Source organism: Cynocephalus volans, chromosome 12, assembly GCF_027409185.1.
Source record: "Cynocephalus volans isolate mCynVol1 chromosome 12, mCynVol1.pri, whole genome shotgun sequence".
NCBI lineage: Eukaryota > Metazoa > Chordata > Mammalia > Dermoptera > Cynocephalidae > Cynocephalus > Cynocephalus volans.
Window position 1 is genome coordinate 4,341,743 of NC_084471.1, and position 21,894 is coordinate 4,363,636.

The 21,894-nt window shown below is 48.9% G+C and overlaps 1 protein-coding gene across 1 annotated transcript in view; it reads right to left on the reverse strand.

Moving 5' to 3' along the window:
- The window catches only part of TBC1D22A (TBC1 domain family member 22A), a 370,690-nt gene that overhangs the window by 329,893 nt on the left and 18,903 nt on the right, over window positions 1–21,894 (reverse strand). The window contains exons 2-4 of the mRNA XM_063074804.1: window positions 18,153–18,209; window positions 16,873–17,213; window positions 11,690–11,866 (exon numbers count right to left, since the gene is read on the reverse strand). Of these exons, the coding sequence (XP_062930874.1) occupies window positions 11,690–11,866; window positions 16,873–17,213; window positions 18,153–18,209 (575 nt within the window). The remainder of the gene's footprint in view (window positions 1–11,689; window positions 11,867–16,872; window positions 17,214–18,152; window positions 18,210–21,894) is intronic.

Below are 21,894 nucleotides of genomic sequence, written 5' to 3' on the forward strand. Positions count from 1 at the left end.
AGCCAAGAGGAAAGGCAGGGGGCAGGAATCATCCTCCAAGATGGCTCAGGGGCTACCTCATGGAAGGCCAGAAAAGCTGTCCAGTGACCCTGGGACAGGGCCGGGGGCAGCTAGGGCACTGCCTCGACAGCGGGCTCACCAGCAAGGCCAAGACACTGCTCTTGCTGCTCACACTCAACAGATCTTTCCAGCAGTCAGCACAAGGGTTAAAACAGGGGCTCTGGGACCAGCAGCTTGGGTTCAAATCCCAGTCCTGATACTTACTAGTTATACTCCCAGGCAAAATATTTAACCTGTCTATTCCTCATCAGTAAAACAGATTGATAATAGTCCCAGATTCACATGAAGGTTGAATGAAATACATGGAAGCCCTTAGAACAGTACCTGACACAGAGTAAAGACTTTATAAAAGTTAGTATGACCATTACCACTATCATCATCACTGCCACCACTATCACCACCATCACCACCATCGTCACCACCACCATCATCATCATCACCACCATCACCACCATTACCACGACCATCACCATCACCATCACCATCACCACCACCATCACCACCATCACCATCAACACCATCATCACCATCACCAACATCATCACCATCATCACCACCACCACCACCATCACCATCAACACCATCATCACCAACACCATCTCAAAGCCCTTGATTCTAAAGAAGTAAAACAATCCTACTGCTATGCTTCCCACCTATCCTTCCATGCCCACACTGAATTCCAATTGCTCAACACTCTCTTCCAACTTTCTTTCTTAAAGAAACCCTCTTCCTTCTAGCTTCTCCTGAAAAGTCTACAGGATGTGTACTTGAAGCATACACCAGATAGGATTTGTGGTCACAGAACCTGTCCATCTTCTTATAAAACATAATCTAATAATGATTTCCCACATGCCTGGGCCATGCCTGGGAGAAGCAAGGCCCTATTTCCTCAACACCCATCAGAAGGCCAACCCTTGGAGGAACTCCAATTTACATTTCTCATATTAGCAAACCCAATTTCATAACCATCTACTAGGGTCTGGTTGACTGCAGATGGCCACTATTTCTCCCAATCCAGACCCAGGTATGACCCACCAGCCAATGACACTCAAGTCTGCCCACTCAAGATCCCATCACTTCTGTCCCCAGGCTGTGCATGACAACTCACCATTACACACAAAACCCCCCGGAGGTCAAAGGTACAAAATCACATTTTTCTAAGTTAATACATTTTTATATCCTTCTTAGCTTGATTTTCTTTCACAGGTCATTCATTTTTTTAATAATAACTTCTTTTTTTTTTTTTTTTTTTTTTTTTAAAAAGATGACCGGTAAGAGGATCTTAACCCTTGACTTGGTGTCGTCAGCACCACGCTCACCCAGTGAGCAACCGGCCATCCCTATATGGGATCCGAACCCATGGCCTTGGTGTTATCAGCACCAAACTCTCCCGAGTGAGCCACGGGCCGGCCCTAATAATAACTTCTAAGAAACCTAAACCATTTTAAAACAAAACCATTATTTTCTTGGCAATTTCCAGGACGAGACACTAAGGAATGGATGGTTTGTGGCCTTTTGAGTCTCAGCTCCACACCCAGGAAAAAAGTCAGGATGGGGAAGGCTCGTTGTAAATGCCATGTCTCTGACTACAAAAATTCAAAGTTTACTGATTCATTCCCTCCAACACAACACTTCATATACGGTTCAACGCAGCTCAAACATTTTCTGGGTCTCTACTGCGTTTTCGGCCCAGTGCTAGACACTGAGCCATAGGGTAAATGCTACAATATAAAAGATAGTCCCTGACCCCAAGGAACCAGAAATCTGGGGAGGTGACAGATACACATAAGGGGCAAACACAGCTGGCTGCCTACCCTTTATCCATCACCTCCCTCTTCTCCGTTTCCAGAACTCCAATTAGAAAGTGGCAATGGCCCAGCCTGAAGGAGACACATACTTCGCAGCTTCTCTTGCAGCTAGGGGTGGCTGTGGAATCCAGCTCTGGTCAAAACTCTGCTTTCCTGATAAGAAGACACACGCCATGGTGACTGCCCTTCACATCACCATAAGATGATGACTGCCACCTTCTGGCCATGAGTAAGAGGCCACAAGAGACTGGCAGCTCAGACCCCGATGACATCGCTGAGCCAGTGACCAGGGCCAACAGCTACCTACTTCCAGACACCTTGCTAAGAAAAATAAGCCCTTATTTGTTTAAAAGCCCTTGAGTCTGATTTTCTATTACCTGCAACAAGGGGTATCCTAACTCATACCCCTTAACACAAGGCACCCTGTGTCAACTGGTAAGCTAGCAGTACTGACAACCACTGCGGAACATGGGGCAAGAAAGAATAAGGTGGATGGCTGGGGGCTCAATTAACACCCTGGTACTTCCTAAGAATGCTCCACACATGCACCAGTCCCCAGTCACTGGAACTCGAGGACAAGTGATTCAAAGCCATAGCCCACAAGAGGCTCACAGTCTAGCAGACACACACTCACATACTCACTTAGGGGCAAAAAATAATAGGAGCTAAATTACAGGCACAAAATGCCACAGAGTTCCCAGTGACCCTTACATACTCTTCCCACTTTTCTCCTCTTATCCCTCAAACAGAGAAAATATACACCACGGTCTCTTAATTGCTCAGTTAGTTATTTCATATCCTAATCTCCGAAAGAAATTATTAGGGAAAAAAGACAAACATGAAATAGACTGATTTTTAAGACTGCTTCTTTAAAACTGTACAGTAGACTTATAAACATTTTTCAACATTTGCTTTTAAGATTACATAGCAAAAATCATCATTCAATAGAAACAACTTATCTGAAAGAAGCTTGAAAGGTTTCCTATTAAACTGAAGATTTACTCTACAATAGATATTAAATGAAATTCTTCACTTTCACCGAATCATATTCAATTTGGTTATTTTAAGCTGAGTAATACTACATGTAGTTCAAATACCACATCTACCAGTGAATATGTCACACAAAAAAAGAATACCAGTAATGCAATAAAATTCAGGGGTCAGGAGCCAGTGTTCTAAGGTTCTCACACTCCCTTCCTGAAGCCCAACAGATTGTACAGAAGATAAAATAACCACTGTGAACAATTTCTCCTAGGGAGCTCAGAAGGCTTGGTGAGAACCAATTAAAAGGTAATAAATAAGAGGTAAAAGAAAGCATATAGTATAATAAATATAGCACTATGAACAGTGGCATTTTGGGTTTGCTGGTTTTATTATCTTCTCCATTTTTCTAATTTTCAATAACATTCCCATTAATGATGATCACAGAAACCCTATAGTGAAAAAATGGTGCAGAGAAAAGAAACAAGCATAGCTCCTCTCACAAGCAGGAACACATGACAAAAACCTGCCAGGACATGGGCAAGGCTCTGGAGGGAAGGCAGCCTATCAGCAATGCTGGGAAAACCCCAGGACGGAACATGCAAGCTAAGAGCCACCAGTTTAAAAACCCTGTCCCTGGATAAAGGAAGCAGAATTTTATCGCTATTGAGCCGCCATTTGGATATTAGTAATAATTACTTATCTAATAATTTTTTTAAGAAACAAAATAAAACTAGAGAGAGGGGACCATGTATGCCCCAAAAGAAGGAGGGAACTGTCTAGCTAAACAGTCAATCCACACCAAATGACAAATGCTACTATGTGGCACTCCTGTGCAAGGCCCTGAGGGTAGAGCTGCTGAGAAAGAAGAGGTAAGCCCTGCCCGGCCGGGGCTTACCTTCTAGCAGGAGGGATGGGGACAGAAATAAACAAGTGAATACACAGGAGGTGGACAGCGATGGGCACTTTGCAGGAAAATGGAGCAGAATGAAGGCACAAAGGGAATACGCGTGCCAGGGCAGCAGGAGGTGCTGCAACTTCCCCTACACGATCAGAGGCTCTGATGAAGAGGTGACATTTGAGCAGAGACCTGGAGGAAGTGAGTCATGCAGAAATCCAGGGGCCCTGGGGCAGGGACATGCTGGTGTGTTCCCAGGAGAGGAAATGAGGCCCATGAGGAACAGGGTACATGTGCAGGGTCCCAAAGGCCATCATCGGGCCTGTGGCCAACCCCCTAAGTGAAATGGAGCCCCAAGTAGCTCTGAGAAATACCTGATTGGGATCTCATTTTTAAAAGATCCCTGACTGCTGTGTGGATGACTCTGGGCACAAGGGGACTCCCAGGCAGGCCAGTGCAGAGGCTCCTACCACAATCAAGGAAGTGGTGACAGCTGGGGCCAGAGCATGAGGGGAAGATGTTGAGCATATGAAACCAACAAGATGTGGGGACAGGTTAGAGGAGAGAGAAAAAGATGAGGCCCCAGTTGTGGCCTGAGGAGGTGCTGCTATGTCCAGAGAACAGGGAGCAGGCTCAGGAGGAGCAATCATGGGCTCACAAAGCAAACTCAGATGACTACCTTGAACCTGGAAACTGGCATCAAAAACAGATGAGCTTAAAACACTGGGCGGAGGAGAGCTCCTCGTCTACCTCCTTGAAGAAAGCTGCTTTGCCAGCGTTCCTCCTGAACTATCAGAAGAGACACAATAAGAGAACCAAAAACGGGGGGAATCCAGGAGAGACAGGTGAAAGGTAGAGTCAGAGAGAGAGAGGACTGAAGAATGAGAAGCAGTCTGGACCCTGGAACCTGGCAGCCATCCCTGATGGACGTTCAAGCTGCGCGAAGGGAGTGACTCGCTCACAGTCTCGCTGTGCATCCTAGGGTCCCCTACTGCTGGTTCCTGCTCTTACACCCTTGTCATACCACCTCCCACTCTGTTTAGACAGGGTGAGAATTAGCAAAAATGCTCTTTTCCCTTGCAAGTTGATGCTGAGCCATCCACATCCAGAAAAGTGGGGTGCAGTAACCAGGAGCAAAGGTCCCAACAGGACACTCCACTTCCCACAGTGACACGCACAGATCCACGCCACAATGCACTGCACACCCACTGTGCACCAGCCTGCCCGGCACATTTGGTGACAGCAACGCAAAGCCAGCAGCCATAGCTGGCCCTGACTCAGGGGCTGAGCTACTGGTCAGGAATCAGGCCCAGCGATCTCACAAACAGTCCTCTTGTAAAAGCTTCATTGTTTACTTCACTTAAAGCACTTTTTCCTCAAATCACAAGAGCTAAGACAAAACCAGACCTTTAAGGCACCCTGCTCATGACTGCTGACAGCAGAGTCTCTTCCACTCTCACGACATTCCACAACCTGCTGGCACTGCTGACCTAGGGCAGCTTTACCTCTAACAGAACTGGCATAGCAGCCTCAGGCTAAAGAACCAAACACTGTTAACACCTCTGATTAGAAACGGGATGTAAACAGGCCTCACTAAGCCACTGTGTCAAAACATGAAGTGACTGGGGAGAGCAGGAAGGGTGTCAGCCAATTGGAAGGGCAGGAACAAGGGGAGAAGTGGGAGGGGAGGGGGGCAGGAGGAGTGGGGGGTAGAGGGGCAGGAGCAGGGGACAAGAGGGAGGAATGGGGGCAGGGTGCGAGGGGAAGAGAGAGGCAGGGGCAGGGGCTGCGGTGGGGAGGGGGTGGGGGTTGGGTGGTCAGCAGCGTTACATTCCCAGGGCCCTGCTAAGAGCAGAGTATGGCTTGGGCACTGAAACGCACAGGAGGGGCTGTGGAAGAGGGGCTGCGTATGATGACCATGTGTAAGTGGGAACTGCCTCCCCGCCCAGGGTCTTTGCCTGCCTTCCACTAGTGCTTCCCTGCTGAGATTCCAGCAAGACTGAGTTAGCTAGAGCTTTTACCTTTATCCCTCTCGCATTATCACCCTCTTCTGAGACCCCCCTTACCTCTGAGTAAACATGCTGAACACACACAGGCACACACGAGTGTGGAAGTGCACACACGCATGCACACACACCCCAACATAATGCAACCAGCTGTCTTGCCGTCGTAGTGCAGGGCAGGCTGCAAAGGCCAGTGCGGGGCCACTAGAGGGTGACGTTGGCCAGATGCCGGGACTGTGGGAACAGGGAGCCTTCCGGACCACAGCTCCCTGCGCAGGATGCCCAGAGCAAGCCTCTACTCCTGGACCAAGCCAGGTTCTCCAGTGAGGCCCTCAGGCCTCTGAAGAGCACTGAGAACGCCCCCTGTGTACACTAACCAGAAATGAGTGTGCCCTGGAGGCTGGGAGCCTGGCTGGGGATGACCCCACTTCCCGCGACTCTGCCCTTACTGCAGTGCTGCAGGACCTCCACTTACCTCACCTAAGACACAACCTCTTCAGTTGCAAACCAGCGATTATTAATCTGAAGCAGAAAGGTGGTGTTTGGGGATCGTTCTCAGGGAGATAAATAACTGTATAAAGCACAGCGTCCAGCACAGCGAGGGCGCCAAAATGGCGGCAATTATGCAATTATTTGGATACACTGCTTCCCCAGCTGTTTCATGAGGACATGAGTCTGTCTCCCCAGGGACATGACACATTTCTTGGGTGTGTTCTGGTTTCTGGGTCCATCAGCTGCTTCCCATCCTTGCAGCCCCTAGGCTCCCACCTGTGATGGTCTTGGCTCTCTCCTTCTCCCCAGTTTACCCAGCTTCATGTCCAATCAAGCCCCAGGACCATCTGGCCCACCCTATGGCACCAGTGGAGCTGACCAGCCTAGGCCCTCGGCCCCCTCCCCCAGCCTACTACCCTAGCTTCTTCCCGCCCCTCCCCCACCTCCACTCCCAAGGGATCTACTTAGTCCAAGGCCACTGGCAACACCCTGCTCAGAAGTCTTCAGTGGCTCTTCTTCCACAGAACAGCCACTGCTTTCTGACACTCTGTGCCAAGCTTTGCTCCCCTGGTTCAAAGCCTCCCAGAGGCTTCATGCTGTACTCAAAATGAAAGCTGAGACCCTCCACCCAGCCTTCTCTGCCCTCAGGGCCTCATCTCTTCCTGCCTTGCTGACCCTTCTCCCCCCACCCCTCACCATCAGGCCAGCACTTCAGCAGCAGCTCTCCAGTCCTCAAGCACATGAAGTTCCATCCCACCACAGGACCTCTGCACCAGTGGCCCCTCCCTGCAATGCTCTTCCCCATCTTCAAATGCCCACTTTCATGCATGTCTCACCCTAAAAGCACCCCATTCCTAAGGGTCTCTGCTGACCGTCCACTGCAGCAGCACCCAGCCTTCACCCCTCAGCACTGTTCTTTTCTCCACACCTGTGCACTACTGCACTACCCTCTGATGGTTCCTGGAGTACTGAATGAGAGTGTGCGAGCATGTGTGTGTCTGTCTGTCTGTTTGCCTGCCAAGACTCCCCACGCTAGAATGTCAGCTCCTTGAGAGCAAGACCTCTGGGGGGTCTGGCACCTCATCTCCCCCAGGTACCTACAACCACAGCAGATGCTCAATAAATACTGGATGAATGAATGAACTTTATGTAAATTACCTCCTACCTTCACAGCTGATGAGACAGGGAGGCCAAGTCACTTGCTGAGAGTTGATCACGCAATGAGTAGCACTCGGCCCATGATCGCACCAAGGACTGACTCCAAGGCTGCACCTGCCTCCTCCTGTTGTCATGGGCCCCTGCGAGCTGCCCTCCAGCCACAAACACTGAGAAGGCTTCTACACACTGTCATCACTTTCAGGGCGTACAGCCCCACACCCTAGGAGCTCCTCCTCCCCCACCCCAAAAACAACCTCCCCTCCTCACCTCCATCCCCCAAATGCTCTCAATCTTAAAGCCCAAACTGAATGCGCACTCAGGGGAGCTGGAACATGACTGCGCACCAGGGTCCACTCCTTGAAGGGAAGGGCAATACTTTTTGTTTCTAGTGTCTGAATACTCCTGCATGCCAGAGCTCAGTGCACGCACCATATGCCCTCAAAGTCCCCACTGCTGCATGGCAGTCACTCGCCAGTCCTCAGGAAATGGCATGTTTTGCATACTGCCAAATCATACTACAATTCACAAGATACGTGATAAACACGAGTGTCATTTTCTCGGGCTTCAAAGCAGGCAGTCTTTGTATGAGTAAATATTGAGTCAATGCTAAGAGAAGAATGAGCTGTTAAATTCTATTTGCTACTTTCATCCCCAGGCTCATAACAGAGCACAAGCTAAACAAAGAAAAACAGCACTCTGCTGGACGGAATGATATGCAGCAGGTAGAATCATTTCTGCACACACTTCTCACATCAGTGATTTGCTTCTCCAACATTGGCAAATATTTGCCACTTATGTCTTTTATGTAACGTGAAGATAGTATATTCCACTGTCTTCAGAGCTATCTTAAATGCCTTATAAAAACAGGCAATTTACTGGCTATGTTTTCTCTTGCCACTAAATACAAACCCAGTAATTGCCTAACTACGAAAGCTCTGGTTTTAGATGTTTTGTTTTAGATTTAATATTTAAATAGAATTCTAAAGAAAGAAAAACCCCATAATCCCACCAACCTAGTGAAAGATTTTGATTTTTACATGCTAACCTTTTAATCTATCCATACAAACTCACATTTTCCCCCAAGTCTTTAAGTATGATTTTAATTTCCAAAAGTCACTCCAGTGACAAAGTCCACAGAAGATTCTAGCTCACTGCTCAGACCTGACCCAAAATAGGATCCCGTCAAGCAAGTCTTGTGTCCCTGAACTCTCTCCTTGCCACTTGCCTACTGCTAGAAACCACTGAGCACAACCAATAAAACATCTGTAAACTACCTAGACTTATCAAAGATCGCAAAAGTGACCACATGTCAATATTATAAAAATCAAGTTACAAGATAAATAGGCCAATGCAAATGAAAATAAGACCAATAAAAATAACTAACATTTTTGAGTGTGTATTATGTGCTAGGCATTCTCCTAAGCATTTTATACATGTTATCTCACTCTGCACAGTCAGTGCTGCTACCATCATGCCCATCACAGGAACAAGGACACTGAGGCACGGGACCAATACCAAGCTTGCTCCAGGTCACGCAGTGAGTGCACGCAGTGAGTGGGTGGTGGTGACAGCTCTCCACGCAGGCCACCCCCCTCCAGAGCCCACTCTCACGGGTGCTATGTGAGTCTGCCTCTGTGCACTGCCTCAGAGGTATCTGGATCCAGCAGAAAAGGTGTACGGAGGTACAAGAAAGAAAAGTGGCTAAGAGATGTGCTTGAATACAAGGCTGCACTCCTCTAAGCATGACTGGCCTTTATTTCCTATCTCGATAGAAAAGGCTTCCACCCACCCCATTCTGAAGCCAAAATCACAAGAGCCATCCGCCATTCTGCCCTCTCTCTGCACCCGTATCTACAGAGGCTCTCTGAGTGTGATCATCACAGGATGAGGCTCACATGCCTCAAGAAAAGTTCTCAGGTTGCATCTAATAATAGAAAATTAGGAATAACCTACATGCCCATCAGTAGTGGCTGGTGAAAAAAATTACAGGGCACCCATAAAAAGGCATGCTATGAGCTACAAAGACGAAGGCAGTTCTCTATGTACTATTATGGAAAAATACATAGTTAAATTCAAAAAGTAAGGCGCAGGTGGCCAGTTAGTTCAGTTGGTTAGAGCGTGGTGTTGGTAACACCAAGGACCAGGGTTCAATCCCTGTTACCAGACTGCTGCCAAAAAAAAAAAAAAAAAAAAGTACTTTTAAAAAAATAAGCAAGCCACAGAACAGTGTTAGCATTCATTGCAGAAAAAGAAAATATGCCGTATGAATGCACAGACTCCAAAGTGTCTCTTTACAAATTACTTCTTAATTATCAGAGGAAAAACAGTAACTTTCCAGTGGAAAGAATGGGCAGACACTACTGTAACCGAGTCATCAGAGTAAGCACCCTCAATGTCAGGACAAAGCCATGCCATGTGCCTCCTGCTATGACGGCTGAGAACATAAACCCCTACTAACCCACACCTCACCATGAGAAAATATCAGATAAATGCAACCAAGAAACATCCTGCACAATAACTGGCCTGCGCTCTTCAGATATGTCAAAATCAAAAACACCAAGAAACTGTGAGTGACTCATCCAGGTTAATGGTGACCACAGAGATGTGACTACTCAACAGAATGCATGGTCCCACTTGAATCCAGGACTAGGAAAAAGAGGTATAATGGACACTGTTGGGACAACCGGCAAAATGTGAATACGGATTGTGGATTTTATAATATTACTATTACTAAAATAGTACTGAGTCACGTTAAATTTCCAGACTTTGACAGCTGTACTGTGTTTATACTGAGAGGATGTCTTTGCTGTAAGGAAACACACAGCAAAGCTCTTAGGAGGAAAAGGATATATCTCCAACTAGGTCTCTAACAGTTCAGGAGAATATACGTTCACACACAAACACACACACACAAAACGTAAAAGGGCAAAATGTAAACAACCCGCAACTCTATATAGGAGTTGTTTACACTGTTCTTGCAACGTCTGTAAATCTGAAATTATATCAAAATAAAACATGTAATACAACATCTGCATAGGCCATCTCTGGAAGGAGACACCTGGGACAGTAAAAAGGGAGGGAAAGCGGAGGCTGAGCACAAGGAAGTGGACTCATTTCACTGTACTCTTTTGTGCTTTGCAATCTTGCAACACATCCATGTATTACATGTTCAAAAAAATAAATAAAACCAAAGTGGAAAAAAAAACCACCATGAGACCTGCACTCAGCACTAGAGCTGTATCTTACTGGCTATAAGACCTTTCAACAGCTGACTGGCCCGGCCTCAGGCTTCTCTGACAACCACTCCTGCATGAACCCTCCTGCTCAGCTGCCGCCTCCTGAGCAGGAATCGTACTCGCTCTGTGCGGCCCATCCACGTGCCCCACGCGCCACCTCCTGGCCCAGCTGGGCCTTGCACCTCCCGGCTCTCCCAGCCCTCAGAGCAGAGCTCTGGAACCACCCATAACTGTTTACATTTGCCACCCCTCCCCGCCTCCTCCCCCCCCTCCCCGCCTCCTCCCACCCCGCTCCCAGCCTCTTCCCACCCCCCTCCCCACCACCAACTATGAGTGCTCTCATAGCCAATGCAGCATCCCAATCCTCCTGAAAGCCCAGCATCTAGCCAACATCAGGCTCAGAGTGACCCTCAACAACAATGACTGGGAATTCTGTCACACGGACCTGAAGGCAAGTGTGTGCCTCAAAGCCCAGCCAGGGAGTATCCACAGTCCTGCAAGTGACTCGGAGAAGCTCCCCCAGGGAGAACCACCCTGGTGGCCGTGCTCTCCCCAGCAGGCCTGCCCTCACCCGGGCCTTGCCTTGGCCCTCCTGCAGTGCTCACAGCCTGTCACCCTCCACGCTGCCCCCAGCCCCATGCAAGAAAGTGCAACATCAGTAGGTCCACAGGGTGGCCATCAGCCCTGTGCCCCACGAGCCACCATTTTCAGGATTCTGTGAAGAGTGGGGACAGCCCGGCCTCAAAGAGTTCACCGACGGCAGCACTCAAAAAGAGTGCACTTGGGGAACTGAGGAAAAAAGAACAGAAAATACCTTATCAAACTGCACTGGAAATACATTAACAAGGCATGTCTAAAGGAAACTATCCATACAAATTACTACTATCTTCATGACTTACCAGCATGAAAATACAACCACACCAACTTCCACAAGTGCGATTACAAGTGGAGGTGCTCGTGTCACAGCAGCACACGCAGTCCCTCAAGAATGTGATCTGTTTTAGAAACAGCAAGAAACACCCACTCGTGTCTTCTGAGCTGCTGGGCACTTACCAAGGTCTGTGTTGGGGCCGGCAAGCAGCTGCCTGAACTTGTCAAGCCGGGAGGCCTCTCTCTCACTCAATGCGGAGGTGCTGAGGGTGCTCAGGTCTGACGTCACACCCAGTGTGACAGTGGCCGAGTGCGGGAGAGACTGGGACCTCTGCAGAGGGACAGCATCACTGGTACTTTCTGCAGAGGGTGAAAGAACAGGGGATGGGTGAGGGCATGCCTCCTGAGTGCACGGTCTGCCTTCATCAGGACGGCTTCACGCTTACTGTGCCACTATCCCTGTGTGTATGCTGTCGGGTCCCAACTGTCCCTTCCTCCCACCATGAAGCAGTGGGGAACCTGGTTTCTTGACCAATAAAATGGAAGTGACACCTATGGAACTCACCTGTGTCACTGGCCAAGTATTATTCATCAATAAAATAAACATCCCTACACAAAAGCAACATAACAACAGCCAGGGAAGTCCAGACCACCTCAGGTTGTGTTGGTGGTCAGACTCCCAGCAGTGCCTGGGCCAGCAGATGAGGCCTGCCCCGGTGACAGGACCCCATGGATCTGCTGAGGAGGGTGCTTGCGAGGTTCACCCAGGCCTGAGCATGGGGGCAAGCCGACAAGTCACTCATGAAGGGCAAGGACGAGGCCTACAAAGGCAGTGAGGACAAGGAGGCAAAGGCCAGGACACGCCAGTGACCAGGAGGCTCCCATAGCACCCACCTGCTGTCTCTGGAGCATGTCTGCCTCCACTGCCTGCCTGACCCTCCCTGGATCTCACCTCAGCCCCGGAGGGAGGAGGTCAGGTAGGGAGCCAGGCATGTGAAGGATGGTACCTGCCCAGAACTGCCATGGGCAGTGACCAAGGTGGCACTGGTGTACAAGCTTGCCCACTCCCTGCCCAGTGTGCCCACTGCTACTGCACACAAAGGTCCCACAGACCCCCTCGATCCATGGGCCCATGAGGACCTGATGGGGGGAGGTGACAGAGCACGTTACACCCAGGACCGGGGACAGCCAAAGGGAAGATCCGAAGGCCCACAGGGCACTCAACGCAGAGCCAATAGGGACCAACAAGCAGAGGCTCTGAAAGGCTCTGAACTCTTGGGTCTAAATCCACCCAGCAAGCTCATCTTTCAAAAACTGAAAACTGGAGTGAAAACTAAACTCGAGGAAATGGAGCAAGGAGCAAGTGCTGCAGAGCCGGCACGCACTTCAGGCAGCTGTGGCTGAGCTCAGGCAGGCGAGGGCACCACTCCTCCAGCTCCTTCCTCCACAGCCGGCCCCATTCCTGTAATCTGGATGGGAGAGGCTTCTGAAAGAAACCCTCAGGCTACCTGAGAGCAAGGCAACCTATGGCCTTGGGCAGAAACTGGCCCAGTTAAATCTCCAGAGAAGCCTGCTGCAGTGGGGGCACAGATGTCCCTGTCTCCCTTCCCCCCACCAGGTGGCCTCAGCTCAGGCAAGGCTTGCTCACACAGTGAGGCAGGGCCAGGAGTGGTGACACTCAGAGCTCCTTTTTCCCCCCTTTAGAGTCCACTGCTTCACCTGCATTTACAGTTCTACAGGAAAAACACTCAGCAAGCAGAGCAGCCCTTCGCTGTGTCCCGCAATTAAAAGTGCTCAACTTGATTACCTGCGATCTTTAGAGATGAGTGATGTGACTTCATCATGATACCAAAGGGTCCCTCACCCCACTCAGAGGTGAGGCAGGTGGAAGTAGAGCAACAGTGATATCACCCAAGGAAACAAGAAGACTGACCGCCAGGTCTCCCTGTCACCATGAGCAGAAAGCACATCAGCGTCCAACCCCCAGGACTCCACCAAGTGTGACATAACCACACCAGCCAGCATCCACACAAGACCCCACTTGCAGCTTGGTCATGGTCAGCTACAGGGACAGCCTTCATCCAGCCCACTACCCACTGAGCAGGCGCCTCCAGAGCCCATTCCAGCTAAAGATGTGCTTTTGCCATTAACCCAAATGTCACTAAATAAGCAAAGTGCATGTAACCTTGGGTATGATGGTGATAGATTTCCAAGGTATTTATTAAGAAAGTCAGGAAAGCCAAAAAGTGAAGAACAGGCACAGGGAAGGCTAGCCCACAACCCACCCAACTGCACTGCACTGAATTTCCAGCCCACCTATCCAGAGCTGAAGGTCAAGGTGGGCGACAGCAGGCTACAGGCACTCACAGGGTGACCTCCAGCTGCCCAGGGCACAAATGCTCACATGAACGTAAATGTTCAAAGTGGCACATCCATACAGCAGAAAAGCTGAACTGTGCCCAATGACACAGAACATTCTAGGATGTTTAGAACTACAAAACACAATTCTAACATGAGCAGCAATGACAATCATACTCTAGTATTAGGAGCAGTAAAGTGAAATGGGACATACAGGTCAATCGCCTGAGCAGAGTGGCCCTCATCCCCAGAATGTGACGGTGCTTTGGGAGCAAGCACAGGGAAGAGCCATGTGGTCACCAGGCCCTGAGCAGAACTGCGTCCACCTCAACAACATTTATGCAACTACACGGGACACCACAGAGAAACAGACAACTGGGGACACAGCCCCTCTCTTCAGGGAACTTGCAAAGGTTGCAGATGAAGCATGAGGACAGACCAGAGGATAGCACCTCCCCTCCGCCGGGATGGTCTTAACCTTCTAACCCAGGAGACCCCACAGACATCCCCCCCACCTGAAGCCTTTGCTGACCTGAAACTTGGCCCCCCTCAACAAGACAATATGGAAGCTGAGTCCCTGGAAGCTTCTGGATCCTATCCACTCATTTACTCATCTGTCTCCCCACTAGACTGCCGGTGAGCCTCCCCCGTGCCACAACCTGAGGGAGCGAGAACAGAGATGTGTCCATCTTCATGCCACCACCAAGCAAACTGTCTGGTGACTGATGGGCAGCCAAGGCCTGGGGAACTGAAACATCCGTCTCCCAGCTGCCAATCCAGTCAGTGCCCTGACAGAGAAGCATCTCCCACTCCAGACCAGGGCTTCTCAGCCTCACCACTATGGACATCTGGGGCTGGATCACGCTCTGTGGCGGGTGCAGGCCATCCTCGGCACTGTGGGACGTTGAGCAGTATCTCCGGCTTTACCTACTACCTGCCAGTGACACATACACAAACCTGCCCCAAGATATTGCCACATGTCCCCAGGGGCAGAATCATCCCTACTGAGAACCCCTGCTCTATTCAGGAAGGCAGGGCTAACAGCAAGGGCTCTGGAGTCAGATGCTCTGGGTTTGAACCCAGCCCCACCACTCAGGGTGGAGCTCTGCGCAAGCCACCTGGCTTCTCCTCCGAACCTCACCTGTGCAACAGGAGTAACAACAAGTCTTTCCTCCCAGTGTTTTGCAGAGTTTAATGAGTTCCTTATCACAAGTGCTTGCTACAGTACTTGCCACATAGTAACTGATCAATAAATGCTATTATTATCATTAAAATATCAAAGTGCTCAAAAGAGGCTTGCCCTGAAAGCAAACACAGAAACAACTCCAAAGCAGGTACAGGCACAAGGCAATGAGGTCACAGGCCCCCTTCTCCCAGCCACAAGCTGCCTGGACTGTCCCTCGCCCTGCTCTTTCGGGAGGCAGCCATCCCAAGGTGACATCTCATGGCTCCCCAACCCTGGCCAGATACACCTGTGCTTCCCCTGGTCAGGATCCACCAACCATACACAACATGGCCCTGACACTCTTGACCCAGGCAATCCCCTGCATCCAGGATGCTGAGGACCACCACCAGCAGTGGTGGACATGCTCTCCAGGGCTGTCAGAGTCTCATCAGCATCCCTGCCAACACCAGGAGTCTGTACAGGCTGAGGGCACGATGCCCAGGACTGAGCATAAAAGAGGTGGCAAGTGTGTGCTTTAGTCAGTCACCACAGCTTTCAATCCACCTCCAAACAATTTCCATTTATAAGTTCAAATACTTTAAAATTTAGTAGATTTCAACATGAAAACTAATCAAATGAAATAATTCATAGCATGCTTATCTAAAGAGAATTGTAACATTTTAGAAGTTAGTCAATTACTAGAAAGGGTTTTGGAAAACTAGGCATAGGCGTGAAACCTAGTTCCGCATCTATTAGTGGGGTAAGCATGACAATCCCCACTTTCTCATCTATAATGTGGGAGGGCACCCAGGCCTCCAGAAGACCAGGGAAAGCGCTATCAATGAGAGCCTGTTCTTGCTCTCTGGCTGCTCCCCTACACCTCACTAAAGGTGCACTCAAGGGCCACCTTCTCAGTGGGGATGCCCTGATCTCTGACCTCCCAATTGAAGACTATACTCTACCCCTACCCTGCTCTCATGACCACACACATCAATTTTGACCCATCCCATTTGCTGCCTTCCCGTTCACTCCATGTCCATCTCTTAGTTGTGTGCACGTCAGCCTCAGTCCTCTCACTGGAACAGACTTCCCAGAGGGCAAGGACTTACATCTGGTTTGTCCAGGGGCATTCCAAGCACTGAAAACAGCATCTGGCCCATCACAGACACACATGAAATAACTGTGTGGCTTTACATCACAGACATACCCCATCTCCAATATATACGGATCAAAAAAGTATGGCAACAATCTCAGGAACAGCCACTGAGTGTTGGGAACAAAGGACATAAGCCACAGACATAATTCTACTCTTGCGGGGGTTAAAATCTGAGCACGGCTATTCCAAAAGTCAGACTCTCACCCCTTACAGACCCTGAGCCCACCTGGATGGGTCCCTGGAAGGAATCACCATAAGCTGCCTGAGGAGGTCCAGCCCTGAACATGCAGTTGGCCTGAGCCCTCAGCTGGAAATGTCACTCCCGGAGCCACCAGCTGCCCCAAGAGCTGGTGTACTCAGGAGGGAGACAGGGTCCCCCAAACCCTTGTGCTCACCACGGCCCCCTCACAACCAGCCCACAAAAGTCACATGCCCTCCACTCCATCAGAAGGAGATGCGTGCTGCTAGAAGGACAGAAGAAAAGCATGGCAGGAACCCAAGGGAAGAGTGCAGGCTGCTGCCCCTGCCTGGGACACTGTGGCCACTAGGAAGATGACCTGTCCTGGGCCCTGAGCCCTGCAGCACATGAGACTGGGGGCCCCTTGGTCCCCCACGATGAAAGGACTCTGCCCCCTTTCTTGGCTCTGCCCAAAGCGCACACCACCTCTTCAGTCCTCCCTGTCCTACCTGCAGGACAGGACGTGTGGCTCTCGCTGATGGACTTCACCAGACGGAGGTCTCCACTCGGGGCTGACAGTGGCTCTGCCACAGGGCTCGGCCTCTGCTCGGGGCCTGGTGCCTCCTGCAGGGCGTGCTGCCCCTGCCGCTGGCTGTGGTTACGAAGGACACGGTGGGCTGTCTCCATGACCACCTCTGTGTTCAGGCTCTCTGCCGCCATGGCCAGGAGTTCATCATCGTCCTCACCCGCATCCCAGGCATCGCTGGTGTTGCTCTCAAACTCCTGGAAGGTGCTGACCCTCTTGGCCTTCACCGGGGTGGTTGGCACCTTGGGCATGGACTTGAGCAAGCTGCAAAGCAAAGGCAGTCTTTACTATTACACGCTCGGGGCTGAAGAGTATTCACTCCAAAACTGGCCCGAAAGGAGTCCCCAGATGACTCACATAAAAGTTTTCAACTTCAGTCTAGCCGACAGTGAAGTGAAAAAGCAGACAAAATTCAGAGATATCCAAACTAAGGCTGGGCGAAGCTCATGAGGATACAGTGACGGGGGGGAAGGCAGAGGGAGAGGCAGGCCAAGCAGCCTCCACCACCTGACGTACCGATCCATGAGGAGGCACGGCTGCATGTAATGGCACTCCAAACTCACCTTAGCCAGTGCCTGCAAACACATTCTCACAATCCCAGCATCTCAGCAAAGCCACTACAGCATCAGGTGAGTGATGTGGGACCAGAGAGACCGTGCAGAGAACACAGGCCTTTCACAGATGGATTTGGAGACATTATAACCCCACATATGACAACATACAACACGGCCCACTGAGTGTCAGGAAGCTGGTCGGGCAGACACAGTCCTGCAGGGCCTCGCCAGCACAAGGCCCAGTTCCACACCTCTCTCTCCTGCCTACTCTGGCACAGGCGCCAGGACATGGGGCAGATCAAGTCTCGAGCAGCTGGGCCAAGAATATGGTCACAAGGAAGGGAGATCCGCAACTTGCAGGCATGCCAGAACAGCTGCCCGCTGGCTCAGGGCACCAGCCCCCTGCTCTCTGGCGTGGCTCCCCCACATGAAGCTGTGGTGTCCACATCCACCTTCCCCAACAGAGGAGGAGCTATGCAAGGCCAGCAGTGCTCACACAAAGCAACGGCTTGATCCGGGTCAGCCGATGAGGAACCACTTTCCTCTCCCTTGGGAATTCCAGGGAGCTGGAGGGAAGCGGAAGGACAGCAGTTGCCACGGCCTCCTCCCATCAGGGCCAGGATGCCGAGGGAGTTAACACTCCACTTACGTGCCGTGCAGCAGGGGATCGAAAGGGGGATGCTGGGCTCCGTACACATGCTGGATGCTATTTAAAAAGAAAGGAAAACCAATTAGCTTTTCTTCAACTGTCCCAAGAGCCCACCACTGACCCAGCCCCTAGTGACCCACACAACTGAGGAAAGCCAACTCTCCCTGAGCTGCCACGGTGCCACTGAGGGTCCTGAGGGGGATGAAAGGTGCCACACAGGCGCACCCCCACACACAAGCAGGACATTCCGCCCTCCCTGGGAATGGGCCTCAGGGCAGGGAGCCGCACCCTAAAGCAGCCCACAGAGCCTCAGGCTTCCACCACAAGCCCAGTGAGGGGACTGTGGCCGCTGCCCACAGGCCACATTTCAGACAGGACTGAAAACTGATGAAGAGATGCCTATCGGGGACTCTCATCTAGCACCACTTTGTCTGAAGATCAAATGGAGAATTTCAAAAAGAAGATGAATACAATTTTTAAAAAAGATTTATTGGTTTTATTATAAAAGTCTTCCAAAATACCCAACTTGGCAGACACTGTTGGTCAGCTGAGCCCCTTCTCCTTGGCCGACTTCAGCCAGGATGGCCACGTGACACGGTGCAGGCCAGTGAGAAATATATGGAGGCTTTTACTTTTCTAACAAAAAAAGACAGGCTTGGCCAGCACCCCTCTAGTCCTTCGCCCCCTCTTCTTCCACCTGGCACCAAGAGGTGAGGCCTGGGCACCTCATCGTCTTGCAAGCATGAGAAGTAGCATAGGAAATAAAGCCACCATGAAAGCCTGCAGGAAAGAAACACAGGACAGAGCACGGTCTGTGGCGGCTCTGTGAAGCTGCCAGTCCAACCCTGGATCACCTCAGCCTCCCACATACTTGCATGGAATAAACATGAAACAAACAAGTCCCTATTTGTGAAGACACTACTGTCATACATCCTAACTGACAGGGTCCACGTGGCAGAGATAACCACAGTGACATTTTCATGCAGTACCTTGTGGGGGTGTGTATGTAAAGATAAACACAGATAAAGAGATATTTAGACGAATGTTTTCATTTTTAAAAACAGAATGAAATCTTACTTTCTTTATTTAGTAATAGACTGTGGCTATTTCCCCATATCACTACTTAATTCTTTTTCAATTCACTTAAGTAATTTATTTACTTTATATGTACTGTTTGATAAATAAAAAGAAAATATGCTGTACGTGTAAATTTAAACACGAGGTGAAGAGCACAGATGTTCCTTGACTTTTGTGGGGTTACATCCTGATAAGATATTTTCAACTTATGACAGGTTTAAGTAAAAAATGCGTTGAATACATCTAACCTACTGAGCATCACAGCTTAGCCCAGCCCACCTTAATCATGCTCAGGACACTTACATTAGCCCACAGTGGGGCAAAAGCATCTAACATGAAGCCTACTTCACAGAAAAGTGTGGAATATCTCATTTACTGAGTACTGCACTCGAGGTGAGAAACAGAGTGGTCATGCGGGCACTGGAAGTGTGGGTTCTACTCAACATGCACTGCTTTCACACCATCACAAAGTAAATATCATAAATGAAACCATCATGCCATAATTTGGTGACCATATGTACATGGTTCTCTACAACTCCTTGTAAATCTACAATTATTTCAAAATTTAAAAAAAGTTTTTAAAAACCATAATAGAATGAGCACCAGTGAACATGGGCCGCTGATTAGAACATCACTTCTAATGTCACACCGTCCCACCATATGGCTACAGCATAGTTTGTTTAACCAACATTAACTGTGAGACATTTAACTCACTTAAAATTGTTTGTGGCTACAAAAACAAACCATAAATATCTCTGAAGACAAATACTTGCCAACACCATGGTGACCCCTTGAGAATAAACTCCTGGAAATGGAACGCACAGATGTAGAGCATGAATGTAAAAAAGGCTGTTGGTACACACTGCCAAAGAGTGTTGGTCCTATTCCCACCAGCAGCACCTGAGCGACCACACTGCTGCTAACTTGATAGGAGAAAAGAAGTCTCAATGTTGGTGGTGTTTCTCTCAATTACCAGTGAGGTTGAACCATTTTTTTTTTTTAATTTTGTTCACTGCACCTCTTTTTGTAAATTGTCTGTTCATACCCTTTGCACTTTTTCTTACTGATCTGTAAAAACCTCATTGTAAAGAGAAGATTCCTTCTTGGTCATTCAGGCCATGTGGTCGGCAAAATAACGGCCCCACCAAAAATGGTCCTGTCCTAATGCCCAGAACCTGTGAATGTGTCACCTTACATGGCAAAGGGGACTCTGCAGGTGTTATTAAGAATACAAACTTTGAGATCTAAGATTATCCTGAGTTGTCCACGTGGGCCCAATCTAATTATGAGTACTTAAAAGCACAGAACTTTCCCAGCTATCATCAGAGGGAGACCTGACTATGAAAAAGGTCAGAGAGATGCAACATTGCTGGCTTTGAAGACTGAGAAACAGGGCCACCAGCCAGGGAATATGGGCAGCCTCTGAAAACCAGAGAGTTTAAGGAAACGGTTCTCTCCTAGAGCCTCCAGCCCTGCTCACACCTTGATTTTAGCCTGTGAGACCCGTGTCACTCTTATGACCTCCAGAGCCCTAAGATAATACATTTGTGTTGCTGTAAGCCAATAAGTTTGGGGTGATTCATTAGAGAAGCAACAGAAATCTAGTGCAAATGACAAATCTGTTTTCCTGATCATGGGAGACTAAGTCGATCATTTTGGTTATCCTTCCTTTATGTATGATTCTGCTTTGAGGATTATACTTGGAAAGGCCTGTCCCTTCCGAGCCTGCATAAATATTCAACTATGTGTTATTTCCATACTTCTATGGCTTAGTTTTTTACCCATAAGTTTTCGATCCATCTAGAATTTATTTTGCTACAGTGTGTAGTAGGAACTTTTCTTAAAATATAATCAATTCTTCCACTGCCACCTATTAAATAACCTCTCTTTTTCCCCACTGGCTTGACGATATCCTCTTTAATATATATTAAAATATTACACTGCCTCACTTTTCAGTTTTCTGTTCAGTTGCTAGTCAGCCTTCCATTCCTATGCCTGCAGAACAGTATTTTAATTCTATCAAATATTTAGTTTTATATCCTAAAATTTTTCAGCTCAATTTAACAAATATTTTTTGGATACCAACTCTGTGACAGGACACTAGGGAGGCAAAGATAAACATAATATAGTCCAGACTATCAAGGACCTCACAGTTTACTGATTAAAGCAAAAAATAAATAGGCATTTATACGTTCTATGATAATTCCTACAATGACATGCCATGGAGTACAAAATCCCAGTCTTAGAAGGAAGGTTCCTTGAGAAAAAACTACTTACACTCAGACCCAGAAAAGTAGAATACACAGAAAGTTCCAGCATAAAGAACAGCATGAATTGGACTAGCTGGTTAGCTCACTTGGTTAGAGTGCAGCCTTATAACCTGAAGGCCATGGGTTCAGATCCCCATACCAGCCAGTTACAAAAAACATAAATAAAAGTCGGAGTTCTTAAAATTAAAAAAAAAGAAAAGAAAGAACAGCATGCAAAAGACCTGAGGGCAAAGGACAGGATGAAATGATTGGGGAAATAAAAGGGCACCTAGGGCTGTCACTACAGTGAGCAGAAACATGTGCCAAGTCGGGCCTCCCTTGATGATCCTGGAACCCCAGAACAGAGGGCTCTGGAGCCCAGTCCTACTCTTCACTCTACAGAGCACAGAAACCCA